Source organism: Pholis gunnellus, assembly GCF_910591455.1.
Source record: "Pholis gunnellus genome assembly, chromosome: 14".
Lineage (NCBI taxonomy): Eukaryota > Metazoa > Chordata > Actinopteri > Perciformes > Pholidae > Pholis > Pholis gunnellus.
Window position 1 is genome coordinate 14775222 of NC_136541.1, and position 26559 is coordinate 14801780.

The window sequence follows — 26559 nt, forward strand, 5'->3', positions numbered from 1 at the left end:
TCAAACTTGTATCTGCATCAATAGTGGCAAATTATTTTCTTCATGAACTTGTGACGAGGCCATGAAGCCGATGTAATTGTCTGAGGTTCAAACGTAAGTCAGCCAGACACTCTGTACATGGAATCACTTTTAGAGTTAATGAAGCTTCGCAATACAATAAAGTCATTTAAAATGTGCAATTTAACGCTTAATATCCAAATACATTAAATGGCAAATACAGGTTTTATTCCTTAGATTTTCTGAAGCTTTTTACACCAGAGTAATGGCAGGCATTAGGACATTTCTTGGACTTGATTTGCACATGTAAATACACAATATTGTGTGTGCAGTGTCTGCCAAAAAGCCTGTAGACAGCTGCTGGCAGCAACTGTGTTGCGGATGCATAAGTCACTGTCAGATAGTCACGCTTCTTCCAGCATGGGAGGTGTCAGTTAAATAAATGTATAATTATCTAGAGGTTGTCAAAAAGCAGTGTAGTGTGACACCACGCAGCCTAACGCAAAGACATTTTTAAGTGCAAAAAAGGCCACAGGGTTACATCTGTGTCTGTATGCCGAAACATGCATGACGTTTTTATGCGCGTCCACATGCATGTAGGTGTATGCATGACTGTGCGTGTCTTTAGCACTACCGGCCAGCTGTTCAGCAGTGGCATCTCTGCACATCTGGCAGCACACACTGGCCTGAAGTGGAGAGGGTGTCTAGCACGAGAGGGATGGGAGAAAGAGAGGGAAGAGGAGGAGGTAAGATTAAAGACAAAAAGTGGTGCAGAAGGCTTGAAAGATTATGGATAAACAGTATATATATATATATATATATATATATTTTATTTTTTTGGAGGGGGGTTTAGTAAAAGATATTGTAGCAGCGTTCCCTGTCAATTGGAAGATTTGATTTGTGAATACAGAATATTCTGAAAGTGTTTACAGAACTCAGCCATCAGGTCCTGGTGATGTTGAGTCTGAGTGCATTGTGGAATTCTGTTACTGTAAATGGATTCTCAAGTGCATTGGCCTGGTCTTCATTAAGTTGAGGTAAATCAATATTGCTTAGAAATGTGTCGATGTCTTCTTGGATTGGTTGACGTTTTGACGAGTGTTGGTGTTTATTTCATCAGGTGTCTGCACGATCTTCCCTGCTGAGTTCACCATCGTTGACATAGTCGTTTTTGCTTTGTTTCGCTTGATTTGGTTGACCAGGTATTTACCAGATTTATTACTGTATTCGAAATGTTGGTGTCTAAGTCTGTGTATGAGGAATTGAGTTTTTTTGTTTGTGTGTTCATTCAGTTGTAATTTGTATTTCCGTAATTCATTTTGACTTTGTGTTGTGGGATTATTTGCGTTGTTGTTCTGTAGTTCTTTAATCTTTTGTTCTACGCTTCCTGTTCGTTGTCCTTCTTTTTCTTGTATGTGGAATATGACAGCGCTAACTACGGCAAAAATGCTGACTGAGCTGACTGTGTTTACTTAAAGGGGTACCGGGGGTTGGGTGCTAAGCTTCCACGCCACTGCCATCGGTTGCGCCGGCGTTATCAGCTGTAACCGCCATATGAGAGCAGTGCAGTTGCCTGCCAGTGGGGGGGATGCTCACATGCATGAACACGCACTAAAAGCATGCACGGCCAGCACGGCTATGTCCACAAAGCAAGGAGAAGCTCTGATAGCGACACACAGAGCGAGAGGGGCTTCATTCTCGGCTCAGTTAGACACGGCTCCACTATATCTTCACAAAGCAAATTGTTGTTTTCTGCTATATTAATGCTCTGAATCCAATATATTGCACCTTTAATACAGCACCCACCCTCCGGATCCCCCTCAGATAAACAGTGTTAGCTCTGTCCACTTTGTCAGCACTGATAGCCGGCTCCGCCGTCGCCATGCTGAGAGCCATATGGACGCAGTAGGTGTGCTCTGAATTTGAAATGTAGCACCTTTAACCAAGTTGAGAAACACACACCTGTTATAACTGAATATATGTAATACTGGGAACACTACAAACTAAATTCAAATTTGTACAAAGTGATCAGAGCTTGCAGAAGCTTTCTCCAAGGTCTCTTCAAAGCGGTGCCTAAAAGGACTCCAGAGCTGACAATTGGTGAGTTACATGATCTGTTTGTACCTGCAGGAAACAAGTCTATTTCTGGCGAGAGGGTCAAACCTCAGGAGTCCAAATCAACGATCTTTCCCCGGCTTCAACCACTCCTTTAAGCAGCAAATAGCTGGTACATTAGTTGTCTGCTCTGTTCTATTAGTTCAAAAATGAGGAGGTAATTTTGGTCACTTGAGATGGAACCGGCATAATCTTGTGTGGATCTCTGCCAGCAAAGACTAAATCAGTTTCTTACAGAGTCTTCTGTGTGTGTGTCCGCTGTGGGACTGGAGGACGGGCAGATAGAAGATCACGAGGATGAGCCATCGACCCGAGCTTTCAGTGGACAGTGAAAGGTTCGGGGAGAGGAGAGAGAAGAGAAAATAGAAGGCAGCAGAGGAAAGAAAATGACCCAACTGCAGACTTGATTGACTTGCTGTGTGGAGAAAGGCCGCTCTCGCAGTTGGCTGGGTCCTATCTATCCAGAAATGCACATGCCAATGCGCAGACGCACAAACAAACAGTTTCTTTCTCATACATGCACAATGATGCCTCTCGCATATCTGATTCCCCAGATATCCAAACACACATGCAATGTAAAGAAAAAGCAGGTCTGTTAGACTGATGTTTTCCTCCCCCATTGCCCACACCATCAACTGTGGAGAAATAGCTCTCTCATGTGCAACAGAAAGACAGAATCCATTCTCCATAATGTGAAACTGGAGACAAACATGATCATGACGGCGAATTGAATCAATGCAAAACAAACCCAGCCTCCTAAACTCTCCTCAATCGGAATATTAACTTTCAACAGGAGAACGAAACAGCGAACACAAAGCATTTCAGTCGAGCCTCCTCTTCCTCCCTCCCTCCTCTCTGCCTATGAAAGGCCTTAATGAGAGAAAAGTGTCTGTATCGATTCTCCTGCATTCTAACACTCTGTGATCGAAGAACAAAAGAGGAAAGATACGGACGGAGGCAGAGCGGGAGAGGAAGAGTGCATCCTATCGGAGAAGATCCAGACACTGCAGCCAACCGAGGAATGAAACACTCTGTATAAATAATACAAAAGGTTTTGTTTGACTGCCTGGCTGTGAAATAGAAACAGAGATGTAAGTAGAAATGTGTATGGCTCTCTGTGATTGCACTCAGTTGCGCATGTCCACAGCATGTGTGCCGCTGTTGTTAATACTTCTTAAACTCAGGAATAATAATAAAGGAATACACCTAGAATAATCGTATCGTCTGTCCTGCAGGGAACAGCTTAAAATGTAGAATAACAACGCTACAATAGTTAGCACCTTTAGGAAGCATATACTGTTAACAGTTTTATTTAAGCAAAAGAACATAATCTATGAGTTAATTGAAAAAAAACTCTCACATTTGCCAGCAGCCAGTTAGCTTAGCTTTGCACAAAGACTGGAAACATGAGCATACAGCTAGCCTGGCTGTGTCCAGAGGACACCTGGAGCATCAGCACCTCTAATAAACACATTCTCCTGTTTATTTTATCAGTACAAAAACTGAACAGGATGCCAGTGAAGACACCAGGAAGATGCTGGTCACTGCCTCGTATTTTGACCAGAGAAATGGAAAAAGATATCTGATGGATAAACACAGCAGTTGTAAGAATGCAGACTTAAACAAAAAAGAGAAAAAGAGACTCAGCTTCCAACAACATTGACATGTCTTGCATGACAAAATAGGTTGCAACAACATCTACTTTTACATGATGAATAGTTCAGCTTACAATCAGGTCAAAAGAGCACACTAAGGAAATGCCGTGTGGTGTTGATGAAGGGGTACTTGAACTCATCTGACAGGAACACGGAGGTACGTTCGACAGAAAAGGTAGGGAACCACTTCAGTGTACGGACTGACTGACAATGATATGGTACAATAAGCTCAGGAACATAAAAACATCCCAGCGTGTGCAGTCACACACACACACACACACACACACACTCCTGGGATCTACTAACCTTCTTTAAGGAGTGTACTCCCATTCACTACACGGTGGCATACAAGGATGTTCCACACTAAGATGTGGAGCCTCCCTACCAGGTTGTGCTTACCGTGTGTCACCTGGATGAACAACAGTAAATCATCAGAAAGATGAAGTGAAAAAGGATGAACGGACAGTAAAATCACTATAACACTCTCTGGTAATAATCTATGTTCAAGTGTTAAGGGTCCACAGCTCTGCTGAGCGACACCTTCTCCCTCATTATCCTGCCCTCTATCTCTTTTCCCTTGTCTCTAGTCTCTGGTCTTCATCATCCCTCTCTCCTATATGCTCTTATTCCAATTAATGATCTTCCTCCTTTAGGCATCTATTGTTTCCATAGGAACAGTGCTCTGTAGTCGATACCAGTCGTCTAGGCAACGGTGAGCTGGGAAGGACATTCTGTGTGTGTGTGTGTGTGTGTGTGTGTGTGTGTGTTTGAATGTGCGTGCACATGTCACATGTTTACTTGGACTGGCTCCTTGCCGTGGTGAGGTAGGTTCTGTCTCATGCATTTCTTTACTTGTAGTTAATTTCTCAATGTAGCAAAATAATACCTTTATTTTCATGTAAATGTATATTCAACCAGCCTGCTCCGACATATTCCTCAGTTTGTTCCTCCAATTCTACTACATTGTGTTGTCGGTTCTCCTCTTTAAACATTCTCTCTCAGTATTGTGCACACATATGCGCCACCTTTTTCTGAAGGGCCGTTCTTATAGATTGTAATCTCTGTCTCGAGCACAGATTATATTGTACAGTATGTCTTGTGAAAAGAGGGAAACACAATGTTTCCCAAAGCAATAGTGCAATCAGCAACATAACAAATTACAACCAATACTGTGTGCGTGGGTGTCTCAATGCATCAAGTAAGTATTAATGCATGAGATCTGTGCATTCAAGCATGCAGTCACATTTATGAGATTTAGTAATGACTCATGTTTAATACAGTTGCATCTGCCAACCCATGTCAGCACATTACAGGAGACGTTATATCCGAGCAGACAGTAAACTTGAAACGGTCTTTGTGTGAGAGAGTGAGGGGGGAGGGAGAGTGTGTGTGTGTGTGTGTGTGTGTGTAAAAGGGAACAGAGGGATTGCGTCTGGCTCCGGGGGCTTCCCTATTCACAGCTGGGACGAACCTTAACGCTGGATTAACAAAAGTATCCACGGATATAAAGAGCGAGCGCGAGGTGAAAAGTACAGAGGAGGCATTGGATTAAACTGGGACAGAAGAGAGGGAATATGTAGAAAATCGGTACAACGGGAAGGCAGTAAATGAGAAAACGGTTTTATTGAATGTGACGAATATACACATATATCAAATATATCTAATGAGCCTCAGACCACAAGTGCATCTGTGTTTGTCTCTCAAATCCATTTCACACAGTGAAATATCATAATAGAGAAGAAAAAAATACTACTTAAACTGTGGTATTAATATACACTTACTATAGCATATTCTAAATATGTATACATATAGCGAATGTATGTGTTGTTTTGGTGGTAGTGTCGGTGTGTATTTGTGCGTGTGGGGCAGACCATCTGCCAATGTGAGCGCCGAGTGTGTGTATGACTGAGCATGTGCAGAGAATTATGCCTGAGCTGAGTGAAAATCTCTGGAGAGCCGGTAGGCCTCGGCTCACCAGTCCGTCCCCTGACACACATCCACACGATCACATACTACATGTACACAAAAAACACATGCATGGACACATATAGATGCAGTGCTGGGATTATGCACACACACACACACACACACACACACACACACACACACACACACATTTTGTAAACCCACACACAAGCATGTGGAAGACAAGCACCACAAGAAGCAAATGCACTTGAAAAAAAAGACAGCATAGACAAACGCACTCGCACACCACGTCTTTCATCCTTACATCTATACACATGCGCAACCAGAATTGCAATCACCCACACTCTCTCTCTTCCTCACGTGTGCTCCACTGCAGGAGCTGGAGAGGACAGGGCTAGCACCCTAACCCTCACGCACGCGCTCAGACACTCACTCACACAATTCATAGGTGGTATTGTACACGAAATGATGCAGAAAAACTCACAAAAAGCATGCATGAATGACAAACACACACACACCTGCAAAGCAGCCTGCAGGTATGAAAAACACGCACTCAAATTTGCAGTTTGGGGGGGATGCACATGTATTAGCATAAAAAGAACAGCATGTATATGTGCATATGTGCAAAAAAAAAAGATGGGGAAAGAAAGGGTTGACATGGCTTGTAGATAAACACAAACACACAAGCAGTGATGTAAAGAATATACTTCAGCTGCTACGGACATTAATCAGGTTTTTAAGTTTACTTGTGCACTGACCTCATCACTTTGGCTGCTGGGACTAATAACTTCTTACTTCCATAGACCTACACAATCCAAATGAATCTTTATCCAATAAAGCTGGGCATACGCTGTACGATTTCAGCCCGTTTCTGACCCCATTTTATGAGCCACACGACTCCCTTTGGAGTTGGACCAAATTTCAGCTTTGTCTGGTGTTGTGCGCCATGCAAGTGCACAAGTGGAAGCGAGGACCAGTCATGGACCGATCAACTGCTCCCAATGTTCTGATGAATATATGACATGTCAGCTTTTGGTCGGCTGTCTTAGTCTGTTGAACAGTTGAAGCACAGCCACTAATGGAATCAGTGCCTTTTTGTCTCACTGCACCGGTGCAAAGTGGCAAACAAAACACGTCATGTGGACGAAATAAACACCCTAACAGTCTGTTTTACTGTAGACAGTTACAAAGTTCAGGCTCAGAGGACCTTTTCAAATGCCAAGAAAGTGGAGCCCAATATTTACATGTATGCCTGATATCTGAAATTGGCAGAATCTCCTAAATCCAGATTGTACTGAATAATGTCCGGTTTTAAGTTAAGCCTGCAAATTGCACTTTATTTTCCATCCTCTATTCAAGCTTCACATTTTACAAGAACATGGAACGGGGTGAGGCAGACAAGGGAGAGTGTGAAAAGTGAAAGAGGGAGAGAGAGAAATAAAGTGGATTGGTGTAATCCACTTTATCCTGGAACAAAAGGTTCAAACAGCAATGAAAGCATGCCGACATCAAGACAGACAGAAACACACACACACACACAGGAATATACACAGTGTGTTAAATGTTATGCGAGCATTACTGGACAATGTTTCAGAAACTCGACTTGAGCTGTGTGTTTGTGTGTGTGTGTGTGTGTGTGACTGTTATGCCATGTATGTGAGTGTGTGTCCTAATATGAATGTTCCCCTGGGGCCGTCTTCCCGGCAGGCATCCAAGCTTCCCGGTAATGGAGCACGGGAGGACTCTCCACAGCAGGAGCCAGGGACAACCAATCAATGTCAATGAATGTTTCTCACTGTATGCATTAAACCGGCTAACGCTGATGTCATGACATGAGCCTCCCCACCATGATGTGTAGGTGGGTACACAGAGCTTTCCAACACATTACATTAGACCATTGGAGGTGGGGATACCTTAGGATTGAATCACCAAATATCTCACTTTGTAAATTCTCTTATCTCAGTTTTCAACACTTGCACACAAGAGGACGACATGTTTCTCTCACGGTTGCCAACTGGGACAGAGAACAAAAAGTAAAAATATGACTAAGAGAAAATTGCACCCGGTGAGACAAAGGAGAACTCCAACCAGGGAGCACCACACCGAGCTGAAGATCTCTTAGTACTTAAGAGAACACCCCCAAGAGAGTTCGCCTTTGGTTACCACAATCAATCTCAAAGCACTGAATACTACACGCCAACATTTACTCCGTTCAAACACATGTATGCACCGGTGGCAGAGGCTGCCATACAAGTTGCCACCTGCTCATCAAGATCTATTATAATGCTCATTTCAAACACACCGACGGCACAACCTTTGGGAGCAATTTGGGCTCCGGTATCTTGCCCAAGGACACTTCTGACATGCTGACTGGAGGAGCCAGGGATCGAACCTCCAATCTTCCGATTAGAGGATGACCCGCTCTACCTCCTGTGCCACAGCCGCCACGAATATGAACCTCCTAATTTGAGCAGCAGTAGATGTAGCTCCTGGACCAGCGGCGCTGGAGTCCAGCATTGTCCAGAATGCGCCACAAGGGTTCAAGGTGACATCAAAATAACAGCTGTGGCCCCTGCTCAAGTAGGAGGGGTATTGGAAGCACTGGACAATGTAGACACTTGGGGCGAGGACGACCTCATGGCCAGGCCTTTCTGAACCCAAAGACCGAAGCCCAATCTGTTGCAAACTGCCAGGTCCTGGGAGATGGGGGTCTACGCGGGAAGGAGGCTGTCGTTGCTAGAGGTTCGTGCACAGAACCCTCCATTGCATCGTGGTCAACCAAAGACCAGTAGGTCATTCTGGTTGAGCTGACGGTGCCGTGGGAGGAGGGATGCGAAGAGGCCAACGACAGATATTGATTTCAAGAAGTCCTGAATTGAGTCTGAATTAATCTAACAGAGCAGGCCCCCACGGACCTCTTCACGACATTTTGAATTTCTCAGTTTTAAAGTTTTTCCCCTCATCTGTTGCACACGACGACGACGACTTGGCTATAATTCAAAATCTCTCACTAATACACTGACACTATGCAGAATTACCAAACTTGTAAATGTAGCTAAAATTCTAGACCTTGCATTATCAACAATATTCACTTCAGTGCCCTCAAGCAAAAAAAAGAAACACCAGACACCAGGGACACTGCTCCACAGCTGACACTGGATGTTTATTGAAGGTGGAAAAAGAGAGAAAATCTTCACGTACATCAAAACAAGTATCACGTTAAACCTCTGATTGATATTTACTTCTTTAAACAGAACCAAAAAAAAAGCTTTTTTTTAAGATAACTAGCCCCTACCTCTTTGAACAAGGCTAAAGGTTAGCAATTAAAAGTGTTAGTCTGAAATGATATCCAATAAAAGAGTCTCCATAGCAACAGTAAAAGTGATTCACAGAGCATGTCAGGCTGTGAAATAAATTTCGCACCTCAGTGCACCTCGGCCTCTACTGTGAGATATTGTGTGTGTGTGTGTGTGTGTGTGTGTGTGTGTGTGCGTGTTTGCAACAAAAATAAAACAGTATTTGTTGCTGCACCTTTTGTTCCATGTTTCTACAGCAGCCCGTCCTAGACAGACGCCAGCGATGACTGCGTGAGGACGTCTTTGTAGTTCTGCATATTCTGGTGCATTTGATGTTTCCGCTGTGACTCTGTCGCGTGTTATCTACATGTATTGTTTTGTTCATGTAAAATAAAGAGTTTTTCATTTTAAGTGGTTTAGATTATTGATTGTCACTTGAATATTTCTTTGCTTTTTACTTCAACACTATTTATTCAGTTAGGAAACACTCACAGGGCATATTTTAGAATATAGTGGGCTCCACTCTTCTCCCTCCCCTCCCTATTTCTACCTCTCCTTTGCTACCTTCTTCCCATCGGTCTCACACTGGTGCACTGCTCATGAGCTTTCTGTCGGTCTCTTTTTGCCCCCCCTTTCTTTTTCTCTTTCTCCTGTGCTGTCATGCAGATTCACCCTTTCCTCAATCTCCTCCTCCTTCTTTCAATCCCTCCTTTCTCGTGTGTGAATTCAGCAAAAGCGATTTTCCTGCTTCCAGTAGTTTCTTTCATTCCTTCTCACCTTTCTCTCACTTCCTCATCTCCCTTCATCTGTCCCCGTTCCTTTTTTTCATTAGGTAACAATTTTGTTGTTTTTTTTGCAAGAAATGAAAGTAGGCTTTGAACCCGCCGCCTACATTTCTGCATAACGCACACATAAAGTCGTGACTGCTGTAACTATATATGCTATAGTGAGAGAGCAAAAATACACCAGCGGAGAGAGCTATCGACTTCTCTGTGATTACACTCTCACCTCGGTATTTGCACACATCGAGATGAACAACACTCACAGTGCAGCAGAAACGGAACGTGGCACGAGCACACATTGCCATCTCCACACAGCCCTGAGCTCAGAGCAGGGCGAGAGAAACGTAAGTGGGAATGAGGGGAAAACAGAGTGAGAGTCATACGTGAGAAGAAGAGATGGTGTGAGGGGAAGCAGGTGATGATGACTGAGAAGGAACTCGACTCTGTAATGGCTTTCAAACAGGGCTGCTTCGTGAGTTCAGCCACACTTCTTTTTAAGGGATGTCAAATCCTCCCATCTGTGCCCCGAACTCACTCACCGATCCTTCTTTAATACTTCCTTCTGTTAAGAGGAAATCACCCAGGACACTGTCTACGTCTTTGAGTGCACGTGTGTGTGTGTGTGACTGTTGCTATCGTCAGACTTTATCCTTAAAAATCTTGGCCCATATACAGCACAGTGTATGCCTTTGTTTACTCCTTGAGAGTCAGGCCTGTCCCTGGTTAAGCTCACAACATTGGGTCCTGAGATGATTTGAGGTGATTAAAACTCTGACCGTTTTCCGCTCATTCCCGGGGCCTCTGCTGCCTCACTGGCATGACAAGCTAACGTTACACTTGTGTCTTACAAGGTCAGTAAAGAGACGTCCACTGCATTTAAGGAGTTGGCATCCACTGCAGTACAACGATCAGCCTCTCGTACCTATACGCGTGAGTTTAAACAGATTTTCTTCACACCTTCAAACATGGCCCGGGATTAAAATAAACAATCAATTACATTAACTAACTAACTTCACATTACTTATTAATCTGTTAATTACTTCTTAATTAAAGTAGCCCCTCTGAGTTACGTTTAGATTTAGTGTTTCTCCCTAAAACTCGCTGTGTGTATCCTTGAGGCCATGTTCAGTCTATGGTACTAATACACTACATCACCTAATGCCGCATCCAAATCATCAGCAGAAACTGTATGCTGGCAGCCTAATGACTGCAACAATTCCAGTGGAATATTCGACTGAAAAGCACCTTAATATTTTCATTTATGTATATATTAAAAATATCAGGTAAACAGGCCTGTATTTTTTCTTCCGTTTAAATGTGCATTAACATTGGTTGCACTTTGTCCTCTCTCCCTGCCTCCATTAAAATGATTCACACAATCTGACCTTTCCCACTGATGCGTTTACTGTAATTATATATTCGGTCTGTGTGTGGAGCCTACGGTACACCTGTAATTACAAACTAAACTTTGAATTACATCTCGTTAACAGTGCTCCAAAACGTGGCAGTGAGTACATCGTGAGTAATTCTTCCACAGTCAGAGCTCGGGAGTCACCTGCTTCAGTTGATAGCAGTGCTCTCTTGTCTTAAGTGTGTCAAGGTCAAGCATGGCTAATGGCCAAAACATTGTCATTGTCACACTGAACAGTGGTGGTTAGTGCCGCAGCCAGCAGCTGAAAGGCCTTGGACGTCATGTAAGTCAACTGATGGGCTGTGGAGATGGAGTGGAAATGTAAAGTGCCACTATTACCGATTTCACTGTCAGGGAGAAGTAATTTACAGATAAACTCTTCCTGCAGCCGAGCGTTTAAATCATCATAGGCATGTAAAGACGCTTGTAGGACAATAAAATATACAGAATGTATTCCAAGTAGCCGCTTTCCTCAAGAAAATAAAAGCCAGTCTTTCAAGAGAAAAACATCGTCCAACTGTTGTAGCATTAAACAGACTATGGGAGTTGCTGGACCTGACTTGATAGGAGCTAAGCATTCGGTTTTTAACCAGATTATCCTGTTTAGAAGAACTACTGTATGTCTATACTGTCCCATCCATCCCAACCCAATCACAGGCCTGAATATGGGAGAGGCATGACGGAAATGCAAGCTTATATGTTCAATATGTTTTGTTGGTTTCCTCTAATTGATTAAGAATAAAACAAATGTATAAATCTTTGTAGGATTTTATCAAAGTGTTACTCAATTCTCCAACACAGCTGAACTGTAAGGTGCCACTTTTAGCAATGAAACCCCATTGAAAAGTCTGCTGCAGCTGAGAAGCTGATCTACTTACATTACTGTCATAATGATATTTGAAGTTTGGTATCTTTGCTTCAGCGGGTAAACACAACGACATGGAACCCAACAGAAACACGAGAGCGCTTTTGCTAAATTAACTAAATATTGGCTTTCCAAGGATTTCCAATAAACCTTGTGAACTCAATATTCAACCCTTTCATTCACAGAGTTTTAACAATACCTCTGTGAGTGCTTGGTGAATTAAAACGGCAGCTTGGGGGGACACCTCCCACGGCGTCTTCTCTTCCACCATGATGGCATCCAGCGTGGCCTTCTCTATGACGACGTCGAAGGACGCATCGGGAAAGGAGAGCTGGCGCACGTCCATCTGGTGCCAGGTCATACCCAGGCAGCCGCTGTACCTGGCACTCATCGTACCGACGCACACAGAGGAGTAGTCTATGTTGGTGATGGAGTGGTAGCCGGCACTGTACATGTCACCGCTCATGCTGCTGTTTCCACAACCTGGGAGGAAAAGAAACAAGACATGTTGGGAGGAGAGGAAAGAAGGTCGTGGGAAGAGACGAGGAGACAGCAGAGGAAGAACAGAGAGAGGGAGGCTGACACCAATATGTCTCTGATGACTCAAATCCCCAATATGTTTTCAGTAAATGATGGTGTGATCAATATTGCAACAGCATATGATTAAACAGCAAGGTCCCATCACGGCAGCAAAGACTGTTGTGACTGGGACCACCTCCTGTGATTGACACAAACGCTCACACAGTCTCCATTTGATCAAGCTGCCCTTCAATCGCGAGCAGCAAGCAGAGATGGAAACTTTCTACTCCAGAGGACCATATGGGCGCTCAAATAAAGTGCATTCGGGGGGGTGGTGGGGGGGAATGACCTCAGACTGCACAAAATCTCCCACAAGCAACAAGGTTTTCAACTTGTAGCTCGTCACCGGGTGACGGTTGGATGAAAGCCAAGGAGGGAGATGAAAGAGGACGAAACGTAAAGATTGCCTCTCGTGTAGCTCCGCAAGATGAAAATAATCTACTGAATGCTGCATCTCACCCTTTGGATCAGATGACTCATAGATTGTGTAGACGGAGGAGGAGGAGGAGGAGGAGGAGGAGGAGGAGGAGGAGGAGGAGGGGGTGGAGAAGACAGACAAAAGAAAAAAGGGGACGGACTAAGTAGGAGAACATGAAGAACCATATGGGCCAGCCAGCATATTCACCATATAAGAACCATATTCACTCTGTCTTGATCATGTTTGTTGTTCTTGGAAACGCTCATGTTATCTTGTACTTATGAAAGTCTGTGTGCGTGTGCATCTGTGTTTAGGGGTATCCACCTGGGAAGAGTGCAGAGTGCAGAGTGTGATGGGAGGGGGTGGGGCTGTGACTTCCGGCAGCACGTTGGCACCGGCACCTCTGTTGGAAAACGTGTGGCTGGCGCTTGTTATCACCTAACTGCTTCGACTAATTACCAGCCTTTAAAAAGCTGTGTGTGTGTGTGTGTGTGTGTGTGTGTGTGTGTGTGTGTGTGTGTGTGTGTGTGAGACTGATACCGTTAGTAGCCTCACACACTAAATGACACATTTGAGTCTGTGTGTGCAGTATGTAGAAACCTTACATGCATGTTGTACTCTCGTAGTAATAACTGAAAGGCAGCAGATAGGAACTATGAAAACAGAACTAATAAACAGCCACAGATAAATTAAAACACTATACAGCAAGACAAGCCTGTGCCAAATACACTCGACAAGTGATAGAGTGTGTTAGCTGTTTATACATGCACATTTGTGTCTGTGTGTGTGTTCCAGACATCAGAGTGCTGAAGGTCCCGTGACGGCTATCCCTGGACGTTGGCTGCAAAACAAGGCAGAAAATATTTCAGCGCTGCTTGCCACACTCAAATCCGGCTTTCTTTATGGATGGCTGGAAGATGAGAGAATGTCTCGGCGTTGAATTACACGGACTCAAGAGGTTATTTTAGGTAACCTTAATCTTGCTTTACACATGCCAAAAACAAGCAACAGCTTTGGGAAATACGTATTGCGTTCGAGGAGAGGCCGGCTGACAAACGGGACAAGATTTATAGGCGCACTGAAGATTATTTTCCTCTCACAAAGGGTCAGAAACACCGTAACAAGTGGTGACATCATCCTCATTAGAAACAAAGACAATCAGTTGATAAATTCAGAGGAGTGAGGTGATGAGGGTCTGTGGCCCCGTTTCATGCACCGGGTTTGTTGCTCTCCAGAATGGGTTAAATCCCTCCTGCACTCCTCTCTCAAATCCCCAAGCATGCCAGACATTGTTTCAGAAGGGTTGCCCCCGCTGACACAGCTATGTGCGTGTGTGTGTGTGTGTGTGTGTGTGTGAGAATGTGTGTTTTCTTTTTCCATTGCCCTCGGTTCTGAGGAAGAAGTGTCACATGACAGCTCATTCCTCGGGGTTGTCACCACAAGTATAGTTGCCAGGCTGTCATCAAGGACACTCCTCTCATTTTGGGTCAGTGACATCAGCTGGCGCCCCCCCCCCCCCGCAACCTCTGACCTGCCTACACACAAACACAAACACACACTCAACAACTAACCTGCACACAAACACACACATACCAATAATGAGGTTTGACAGGATGTGCTGCATGGCTGTGTATGGGGAGATCCTACAGTGCAAGTATAGCACGCACTTATCTGACAAAGGTTTATTCTGGGTAATAGGCCAGTCCAGGCCAGACTGGAGCCAGGAGTCTGTTTTTCCTCCAGCTGGAAGCAAGGCAGCTAAAACCTCCTGATAGCGCATCCTAACTGGATTATCCAGAGCGGCACAGAAGGAGACTAAAGTTAGAGGTGTCATATCACCTCGTTCTGCTGGCTGTGTGAGTGTGTGTGCATGTGTGATGGAAAATCTGAGTCCTGGTCTTATAAAGTATCATATCGCTCATAACAAATTGGCAAAAACAAATTGTGGTGAACATCCATCATCTGCTGTGACGTGTAAACTGTTTGTACGTGATGTCTCCGCGTCCGTTCATACAGCAAATTCTGCACAAACAAGGTTTCTTTTCAAATAGGAGAAGACGAAAACCAGCTGCTAGTGCAGAGAGGAATGTTGGCCAAACATGGAAGTGGCTCCTTCCCGCAGACTCCGAGATGCTCGGTCCAACAATGGCATCAGGTTGCAAGACTGACCTGACAAACCTTTGATATTCAAGAAAAAAAAGGGCTGGACACGAGTCGCTCACAGGAAAGGAAGCCTCAGAGGTAAGCCACTGGAATAGCGCAGCATTCCTCTGCTGCTCGTAAACAGTTGGCTTACCAAGCACCAGGAAATAGGGCCACGAAACAGAAGAAAGTATTTTCCTAAATTGTACTGTTAAAATGCATTTTTTTCCAACATAGGAAAGGGTTAATCTATAAAGTCCATGTCATACGAATTGAAAATGGACATGATTATATAGCAAACATCAGAACTCCTACGATAAAAACGTTTTAAAATTGGAACAGACACCTGCTGATATTTCTGAAATGTTCCAAGTGGAATAACCTCATTCAACACTCCAGTGAATCATCAAGCTGGTTGTCCCTGTGAGTGCTCACCTCATTTATAGCACAAGCGTATCGGATAGTGTTACAGCAGACTATCCACTGCTAAATGTAAACTCAGAAGTGTACTTTAATGATGACGTAAAATGCTTTACATCTCGAAAGTGCTGCTCCAGCATACTGTCAACTGTTATTTTGATACTTAGTTCAAAAATGGGGCCAAAACTGCGCAATCACATCCTTATTTGGAATATAGCAGCAGCCCGTCCCTGACACCAAAACTGTCAGCTAAGATTTAAGGCTCCTGTATCGTCATTTCATTAGTTTACCAGTCACGCTCCTTGACTTCTACACAACATGAACTGTTGGGAGGTTTAACCTTTGGGCTATCAGATGACCCCCTGTCCACGTACACAGCGACTCTCCAGAGTCCATCTATGGTCAGGAGGGGTGGTGGGTGGGGAACCCCTGCGAGTGAGCATGCGGTGTGAAATATCAAAGCTGCTATCTCTGAGATGAGTTGAGCGCAGCAGTGGAAACTCCATGATGTCAGAGGCACGCAGGGCACGCAGTCACATCCCAGCTAGGTTTAGACACATTAGGGACGGGGTCTGTGGACATTGCTGATGAAAGGTGATGTTCCCCACCACCCCCCCCCCGCTCACCATGCAGGCCCTGGGCTAGCCCGAGGTAAACCGATGCCACGGTGACGCTCCACAAGGGCTCAGATGCAACTACCGTCAATGTCAACATATGAAGAAAAAAACAAACAGACCAAGTGGATTGTTTGTTTCTGTGGTGTGCACATGCACATTAATCACGGGCAGATGCGAGGACACGGTGTGCTATGCGTCACAAAGAAAACCTTAACGAAGACAACATTTTCCATTACGTTCACAGAGGTGAAGCTAATGTTGGTGCAGTTTTGCGCACAATGTGTGATTAAATATGACTGACTGGTCACGTCGGGTCATTGGAAGCCTGCACACGTGTCGTGGCATCATGACAAAAGTAGACAAGAGTCACACTGGGCCTTGTTTGAACCAATTATCTCTTGTTATCTTCCCTCTAAGTTAGGTTCTAATCTCATTAATTAAGCATTTGCTATGACAACCACCTGTTGACATTTGCATGCAATCACAGAAAAAACAAACTTTCAAAAACTTTCACTTATTTGACCTATATGGACTCTTAAGGCTGAGGTATTCTTATTTAAGTAGTTTGAACGTCTTGTCAACCGACCACCAAGTATATAGGTGCTCCGAACGGCCACACTCGAAGGCAGGGTTTTCTTAGTTGGCAGTGACATATGATGAATAGCAGAAATAGAGACACTTCTGACAGTCTCACCTTGAAGTCATTTGTGCTGTTGCACTTCAGCCGAGTTCCCGATTAAAAAATGGACAATTTTCCAAAAGTTGTGCTGACTGAAAACAGCCTCACAGCTTGTTCGGCCTCACACTGAGACAGAGCAGAGAGGATTTTGGAAGGAAGGAAGGAAGGAGGGGAGGTAAAGGTGGAGAAGAACGAAGGGAAGATTAAGACACCAGAGGAGAGAGGGGACACAGAGAGCTATACAAACTAAGGAACAGTGGGTGTGAGAGAGAAGTCGTCATAGAAGGGGAGAGGGAAAGCAGAAGGTCAAAATAAATTGGAGAGAAAAAGGAGGAAAGTGAAAAGAGATACATACATCACCAGCTAGCATTCATTCACAGTGATGAAGGGATATTAAAATACAGACAGACATGGCTGCGTGTTTTGGTATCTACAAGTGGATCTGAACTGAGCCTCATCTAAAACTAGATATAGATATTCTTTATTTCCATTTCTTTCCAGCAGTTTCAGATGCTCCGGAGAAGTTGCATCAGCAGCGAGGCCAGATGAAATTCTCTCAAAAGCTCGGCTCTTCCGGCAAGTTCTCCTTACACGTCTCCTCTTCCCTCCACTCACAAAAGCAACCTCAGTTACGTAACCGGGTACGCGAGATAATTAGTGACTGAATAATTAAATGTGTGCCCGTGACAGTGGGGCGGTTTGATGGAGTGTGAGCCTGCGTGTGTGAGTATATGAGCGATGGAGGACTTTTGGAAGGACTCCACTGGATGAATATGCCTCTCGGCTGTGGCACGAAGCCTAAAGCGTCTCTCAGATCCAAAAACACCAACAGGCACAAGGAACGGGGGCTCGGTAAATGGCGACGAGAGGAGAGGAGAGGCATCTTTTCTCTTGTTTTAGCCAGAACTAAACGGTTCTTGAACGCTAACCACCTCCTTCTTTATATTACTCCCGAAGCCTTGTTACCTTCCCTGCCACAATTCACACAACACCACGAGTCAAGGATAAGCTGCACGTAACTTCAAACTTTTGAACGTTGGCAGCCGCAGCGCTTTAAAACTTCACCGTCCGCTCAAAGAAAAACACTCATCACGGAAGGTGCAACACTACTGTCTGCATTTTAAGCACTCTCTGTCGTCAGCAGTGGTCAAACAACAGACGGGGGGGGAAAAAGACTGCGCTGCGGTGAACGTTGGACCGATGGATAGAGCACTAACATGACGGCTGGGCAGCGGTCAGACAAAGTGGGAGAGATGAGAGCAACAGGGGTGACTAAGAAAGACAGAGAGACAGATGGACAGAGAGAGAGTGTGTGTGGTAGAGAGCCCTAATGATGCAATTCGATCTTGCTGTGTAACTGAAGAACTAGTGGGGGCACACACACACACACACACACACACACACAGCAAGAGTCAGGTGCGTCACGTCAGGTCCTTGTAAAAGGATGATGTTGTGACCTGTTATACTTACAGAGACAGCAACAACAAATGATCCCTCCTCCTCATAACAAATAAAGCTTATAATAGCAGCTATTGAGTCCATCTGTCTCTCGCTCCCAGTTTACCTCCACAATACTCTCATGAGATCTATTAACGCCCCACAATGTAACTGTATCGAAGCACAATCCCCATCACATCATGACATCCTTTGACACAAATACAGATGGATGAGAAATTGGAGATGATAAGGATTAAGGATGAACACCATTCCTCTAAGAGATATTCTCTCATTTGCTGTTTAGATGACGGTGGTGGGTAATGGTCGCTCCGAAATATATATATATTCAATACAGTTATGGTCGGGGGACGGCATACGCCACATCATATGATTCAGATACTTTTCAAACTCATCATACATCACAGTCACCACTCATAGTTTTAGAGGAGATGCATGCATTGTATTTTTGCACAGTTATGGTCGCTTTAGGATGAATTAGAATAACATTGGCTGTAGACTTTTAGCCGTGGTCTAAAAATACCTTCAATGTTCCTCATCATGGAGACACAAGGCTCTCTGAGACGATGCAATGATAGGTTTACATCATGGTCCTTAGTTTTGATTATTTTGGTTTTGTTTCTGAGAAATTATGTTTTGCAGATTAGTTTGGCGCGGAGGATGGCAAACGGCACCCAGGTGTAATTCAAAATGCTTCATAATTTCAGTCTGGAACAAACCACAGAGAAAGTGATTATGTAATCAGTCTTTTAGAAAGTGTTATCTTTAGGCTTTTCATTGAAGAACCAGCTATTTTGGTACTAATGATTCAACCAGGAGCCTTGAAAGTGCTCCAGCTACCAGTCACCTATCAGTGTCGTTACGGATATCGAATGGTTGCATTCAATATCCTTTTCTATGTATTTATTCATGTTTTTTCCTCTGTTTGTCCCTCATAGCTTAAACCTCTGAACCACAAGCAGTGTCGCTGAGTTTTTTCACTCCCGTCACATTTTAATCTCCGTGGCCTTGTTTCCACTGCAAGTCCTGCACCGCTATAGAACCGTAGAGAGAACTCAAACATCTTTTGTGCAGTATAATCATAAATCACAAAAAAATAAATAAACGCAAGTTGAGTTTTTTTGATAATTTATTTGAAAAAACAAACAAACAATGGAATCTATTGACAGGTACGCATTAATGGGACAGCATACAACAGTTATGTACAACTCTGGAGCTTTATTTTATGTTTTTACGCCCTCGATTTGAACATCTTCCAGGCTCTTGCCTTCCAAGACGAGAGGTGATTGTCCAATTATCTATGATCTATAGATCTATCTCTCTACCTTTACTCGCTTTTGTCACAACAACTTAAATAAGCAACATAAAAAAATAGTTGATCAATAACCGATGAATAAACAAGGTGTGTAATACAGCAGATTCTTGCACCATCTCAAATCTTTAAAGTGAATGTTTCTGTGTAAATGTAGTATGCCAGGTTGAACAGCCATGTGACATCCTCTTTATTTACCCTTTTTTATGCTTCAGGGCTTAAAACCAGCTGAGCTCCAAATCCCATACTTTTTTCCTTTTAGTACATACTTCAGCTGCCCTTACAAAGTGCGTACTGTTGCATGCAGTACGTATTCAATCGGGACAAACTACTTTGTCATAACATTGCACCTTGAATTTTGACCCTCTTGCTTATATATCGGCTGCACAGAGGATTGTGGATCAGAATAGCCAGATTAGCATGCTGGCTTGAATACTGCAAAACGCTACCGGATGCTGTGGGACATCCTGGTACTTTTTGGCATACTGCATTTGACATACTATCTATGGAGACATACTAAATCTTTTTCTCACATACTAAATAGTATTGTAGTATGGGTATTGGAATGCTCGGCCCGTGGTGAAAGCCACGCTATGAATTGTGGGCAATTCCCTCAGGCAAAGTTGTCAGAAATGCAGACTTACGGTGCATAAAAGGGCTCAAAAAGGTCTGCAAGAGAGACCTCAAGCCCTGACAGACTTTGCGGGAACGCGCCTCAAAGACTGTTAGTCTGTGAGTGTGGACACTGGGACTGGGCCAATACCAACTCTCTCAATATGTTTTAATATTCAGAGAGTGCAATCTTATCACTGTAGTGGAAATAATCCTACCGTCACAGCCTTTGTCAGGTCATGCTACCCCACATGAGGTACAGAGAACTGGAGAGGCTTGTCCAGGACTGTTTGCCTGCACAGTTGTGTTTAGCAGCTGTGTCTGTCAACAGCGTTCACCTCTCGCTCCCCTTGATATTCATTATAGCCCCGCTGAGTCAGTTGCAGAGGTACCAATATTTATTTTTCCGTCGGGCTATTCAGGCAAGAAAGTATGTGCTTGCGTGCGTGTCTTTGTGTAACCACAAACTGTACCGTTTGTGTTCTCTTTGACTGGCAGTGTTTTAATCTAATGTCAGTCAGTGGTGTTGCAGCAGAGAGGGAGGTCATGATTCAGCAAGAAAATGTGTGTGTAAGTGTGTGTGTGTGTGTGTGCAATCAGGTTCACAGGAATCATTTCTCTGCTCCCTTTAATCTGCCATTAATCCACTTCACCTGTACTGTGACCTGAACACACAATCAGACAGAAACAAGTACAGCAGAGACAGACTCACAAACAGTATGCAGATGAAGTTAGAAAAAGCAGCTCGAGTTGTTTCTCCAAACGTCCCCCACTAACACACTGTATGAAGCTAATATATGCACGAGGCGCTGAGACATCACTGTCGCTGTCGGGTACTTCCTTGTAACTGCATGCAAAGAGGATTCGGTGCAGATTCTTTCAGCAGTCAAACACAGCACATTATAACAGTACAGATTAGGGCAAAGTCAGGGAGATAGTGTGTGTGAAATAAGACTGGTACAGAGACCAGCTGACAAGGATTCCTCAGAGACTTCATGACAGTTCGCACAAGATAGATTTTTACTGTCGTTTCTTCTACATTTTTGTGAGGCAAGATTTAAATGAGGCCAAAACTTGAGAAAAATCTCAAGTGTCCCAGAGAGTGTAACGTTGGTGGATAGTCTGACACACGCTGGGAACAAGGAAACTAATACATAAATAAATATACACACACACAGACACAAACACACACATTATTGTGTGGAGGGGGACGAGAGGGTAACAGCAGTACAGGCATTTTCAATTAGCCACCTACCAAGACCACGTCTGTGACAAAATAAAATGGCCGAAAAAGCACAGGTATTCTCAAGTTTTTAAACACACACACTCACTATGAGCCCTCCTCTCCCTGCCTGTACACCCCAAACACACACACACACACACACACACACACACACAAAATCACTTAACACACACGTGCACGCAGAGGCTCAAACTTGACTGGTTAATTTTCTGCCTGGTTGGCAGGCGAGTTTGTCAGTTCAAGGTGCCTGCGTCTATATGTAAATGGCTCTGTGGCATGACCTTGGAGTGATTATGCATATGGATCAGGTTTTACAGATGAGAGCAAAGCCCAGAGTGGGAGTTTTATGGCTGACCAAGCATATTGATCCCTGCAGGAGGAAATAGCATGTCTCTCTGCAGTGTCATTGTGTCACAGTCTAATCTAAATCGGAAGTCAGAATTAAGGCTCGCTCACAGAAATTCAGCGCTCCAAAGACAGCCGCTCACTCCGGGTCCTGAAACACTTTGTGCTCACTAAATCTACGAGAAATGAGCCATTAGTCCAAAACTTCAAAATGTCCTTTCAGACAAGGGTCATTTGCACATTCTGAAGTTATGAAGGTGTTGTTTTCTTGGTCAATCTTCAGACGAATACCGTGACAGGGAGGCCAGCGCCTTCAATGAGCACATTCAGCATGTTAGCTGGGGGAAAACATGTTAAAATGTACACTGATGACTCCATTAAACGCCATCTTTCTTTTTTTCGACAGCGCATAAACTAAGTCATTAAATGACATTCATTGATAGCCCATTTACATCTGTTCAAGCTAGCTAAATGGCCAAACCTGCCGTTTGCCTCTGTATGAAAATGGTGCACAATTTAATGATTCACATCATGTGCCTCTATCTACCAGAGCGGAACACTTCAAAACACAATGGTAGCCGTGGGCAAACTCTGCATTGTCCTACATTTGATCTAAAAGAACGCGTAGAGTGGCATCGGTCCTTTCATGATCGTAGACGGTCTGGCCGTGCTTCCAACAGGTGCTCCAAAATAGTTACTGCAGTTTGTACCGACATGATAGTGTAATTTTGCAGTCTGCTTTTGGGGCCACCAGTGAGCAGCTGACAGCAGTGAAGTCGCTAATGAAGAGTGAGTCAGCCTCCGAGACAGGCTGGTGGATGGAGATGGTGATTAATGCTGCATGCTTCATCCCCTCCTCTGGTGTGCTGATACATGCAATATGCCAATGCTTCATCTCCATCGCTCTCTGACAGACACACTTTGATGTTCCAGCTGCTTGTCTGACACTTCATAAGGAAACTATCACTTATTTAGTTCCGTCTTCATTTATGTCAGTCATCTGCATCGGCGCACAAGAGCGCAGGTAAAAGGAAGGTCGCGCTGCAGCCATCTGCTGCCCGAGTGACTGAGAACTGGAACGGACCGGACTGAACAACATGAGATACACACGGACGGAACACACGTGCGATGGTCTGTTCTCACTGAGTCATAGCCACTTCCTGTTTGGCAGGAACTGGGTGTTCTCCTCTCATGAGAAAAGCAAGAAACAAGTACTGGAAGAGGTGAGAAGAAGGACGTGAGGAGACTGTGAGAGTGTGTGTGTGTGTGTGTGTGAGAGAGAGAGTGATACAGAAGTTATGTGGTCGGTATCTCCCAACAGGCTCCCTTTAAACACCATCCAATTCCACCTGTCTGTGACCTTTCACTTGCGCTTCCTGCAACTGCTCAAGTCAGACCAACACTGTTATGTCACTCACTCAGCCAAGAGGAAGTGCTTATATGGTCATGGGAACAGGAACCGCAAGAGGAGCCGCGGCGCTTTACTGTAGTAATATCTGCGGTGCTGTGAGGCTACCTGCGGTGTGAAGAGGGCTGCTGAAACTCTCAACAGCTCTTTCTAGGCTGCAAGGGATTGAGAGAGAGAGCGAGAGCGAGAGAGAGAGAGAGAGAGAGAGAGGTATGAATGACACTCAATTTGGTGGAAACGGGAGGGCGAGGGATGTGAATGGCCGGGGCTATGAATGAGGATAAGAGAGGAGGAATCTAGTGGATGGGGTAGGGAGTGAAAGGGAAGAGATGCGGAAGAAGAGCAGGCTGAGATAGAAGAGTGTGAAAAGGAGTAATTGGCAAGTGCGACGATAAAGAGGAGAGAGGAGAGGCTGCAAGTGAGCGGGTGGCATGACGTATTCAGAGTCTTTCTCTGGCTCTCTCTTCTCTCTCCAGCGCTCTCGATTAGGCATCGCTGCTGCAGCGTTGACTCCAACTGCATACTTGATGAGAGAGCCAGTACAGCTCCCAAATCTCAACACGCACTCCCGTCGCCACCACTGCCTGCTCACACACTCACTCTCTCACTCACACACACACACACTCTCTCTCTCACACACACGATTACAAGAGGGGTTCCACTGTTTTCAAAAACATTTTACAGAAATGAAATATTTGTTTACTGAAGGTGCATTGAAACGTACCATACCAACTAAAATCCGACCTCTCTTCTTGTGTGAGCTTATGTAATGTTCAGTTGCAAAGCCAGAGTGCCGGCAGTTTCAGACCTGCAGTAGCAGGTGTGGCATCCTATAAGTAACAGTAGAAGCAGTTTTATAGTTCTCAGATGTCTATATAGACTATTTATTTAGCTATTTATATCGCTGTAGCTGCTCATTAATCATCTCATCTCATTTAAAACAGATTCACACACAGTGTTGAAATTGTTTCAATCTTTTACGCTGATGGAGGCTACGTCATAGTTTGGAGTCTGGGCTTAAACAACCGTTCTCTCACACGGCTTATGTGTCAGTTATGTTTGCTGGCTAACAATAATTGGTACTTTGGCACTGAGTGATTGATAAATGTAGTAGCAAGTAATAATAATGATTTATATTACATTACACAACCTCGCCTTGCATTGTTTAAACAGTGGCTTAGAGTGGTTAATGTACTTTATTAACGTTTTTTGTGATATTTGTTGAAATGATCTTAACAGCAATCAAATAAATCAAATGTTCTAACAAAAAAGAAAAGAAAATCTGGTATCTGTGGCTGTTGCAGGACTATAATAAACCCTTTAATTCAGGCTGATTGAAATGAACTGCCGCCTACCTGCCTGCTGCTGCTAGCTGAACAGCTGTGAGTACACTAACAATAGCCATGTTCGTTGGTTACGTTCATAATTCTGATTTTGGGAGAGTGGCTTTGGAGGGAGGCCTGAAGGGTTGGGCTGTCACTGTTGCCAACTTTGCAACTTCGGAGCTAGATTTAGCAACTTTGAATAAGCAACAATGAATAAAGACCGACCCGGATATACCGGAACAGTGTTGGTCCGTAATGTCATTGTCTTCAGTCTCGATCACAGGTAGATGTGATCTGCAGGCTTTAACTCTAATCTTAAACTGTGTTTGCTGCTGAATCGGTTTGACATCCTGGATATATCTTACAAATGCATATTGTGGACCCTTCTGTCCGCTTCTCTCTGAAATCCCCTTTTTCGTTTTCCCAAAAATTTGGGACACACACACAAAATTCAAGTAGGATTTCTCTGTAGATTAAACAGCTTTAATTTATGAAAACCAGTCCTCTTCAAAACAAGGCATAGCAGAAGCCCTTCCCCTCCTGACCCACCCTGCCCTCAACAAACACACTTACATGTGCATAAGAAAACACACAAACACACACAAATAATACTAGAAGCAGATTAAAGTCGGTATTAATAGATGAACAGCTGAAATGACATACAATTTTCCCTCGGCATGAATAGGAGTGCAAAGATTATGACATGCCACAGACAAGCAGTCCAGCAGTTAATGAAAACCAGATCCAAATGTGTGATCAGACAATGATGTCATGCTGCTGTTGTGATTTGCCACTTCTACATCAATGACAGAGAATATGTATACCGTCTCTGATGCGACTTCATCTACCAATCGATGTTCTTCACGGTCCGTCAATAGCACTGGACTTGCCTGGGTGATAAAAACAAAACTCAAAATACACAAAAATGATAATCTATTTGGTGGACAACTGCTCACACTTCAGAGGATATTTAGACACAAGAGGGTTTTGAGAAAGTCATTATTGTAGATATATTTACTGTATCACTTTATTATAGGACAGCCAATGAAACACATTTAAGAAAACAAAGAACTGAAACACTTGAAGAGTAGTTGACATACATTGTAGCCTCATAGTTTCGCTATAGTTTCTCCAGTAGATAGCAAGTGATCCGTCGGCCCCCGCCAATTTGCAGTCGCGACAGCAGCTGCGTGAGCAGTTATCAGGAGCAGTTAAGATTTGTCACATTGATCACAGAATAATGGTGATTTAAGAGCCGATATTTAGTCAAAAACTGTACAGCTGTGTTGATCTCATCCACGCTAGTCTTTGTTTTTCTGTCATTTATGAATGCAGCTAGTTAGCGATCTAGGATCGAAGAAAATGATGTCCCCATTATTAATCCCGCTTACTGAGCCCTGATTGGTCGGTTGCTTCTCTCACAGGGATTAACAATCACCGCAGCGCAATTTGAAATAGTGAGCGAATGCAGCCAGCAGACCGAGAAATGCTCCTAAATATAACTTCGAAGATGACGCCTGGAGACAAGACAATCTCAAAGTGGCCAAAGCTGGAGGCTGCCAAATGCCATTAACCGTCATCCTTTTACTCATTACTTAAGAGAAGAAACATCCATGTGCTACAGAACGTCTTCCAAATCTTTTTTTTGTCCTTACAACTGGAGCATCAAATCATCTGACATTCCCAAATGGTCTCTCCTCAGCAATCTCATTCACCCCACCCATCACCCTCATTGAGCTATTGCAGGGAAATGCATTATGAACAAGATTAAGACCGTATAAAAATGGGAAGAGCGTGAGGCAGAGGCCGAGAGGGGGGTGGTTCTCAGAAAGATGGGAGGATATAATGCTTGGCGTGGGGTTAAGTCTGCTGCCAAAAACTAGTTACATCATCGCAGGTCAGCGAGGCAAAGTGTAATCATGATAGAGATGAGATGAGCGAGGGGATGAGCGAGGGA

At 44.0% G+C, this 26559-nt stretch overlaps 1 protein-coding gene across 1 annotated transcript in view; it reads right to left on the reverse strand.

Annotated features, from left to right (window-relative positions):
- The window catches only part of ece2a (endothelin converting enzyme 2a), a 64299-nt gene that overhangs the window by 16248 nt on the left and 21492 nt on the right, over positions 1-26559 (reverse strand). Inside the window, exon 6 of the mRNA XM_079173515.1 lies at positions 12247-12530. Coding sequence (XP_079029641.1) covers positions 12247-12530 — 284 coding nt within the window. The remainder of the gene's footprint in view (positions 1-12246; positions 12531-26559) is intronic.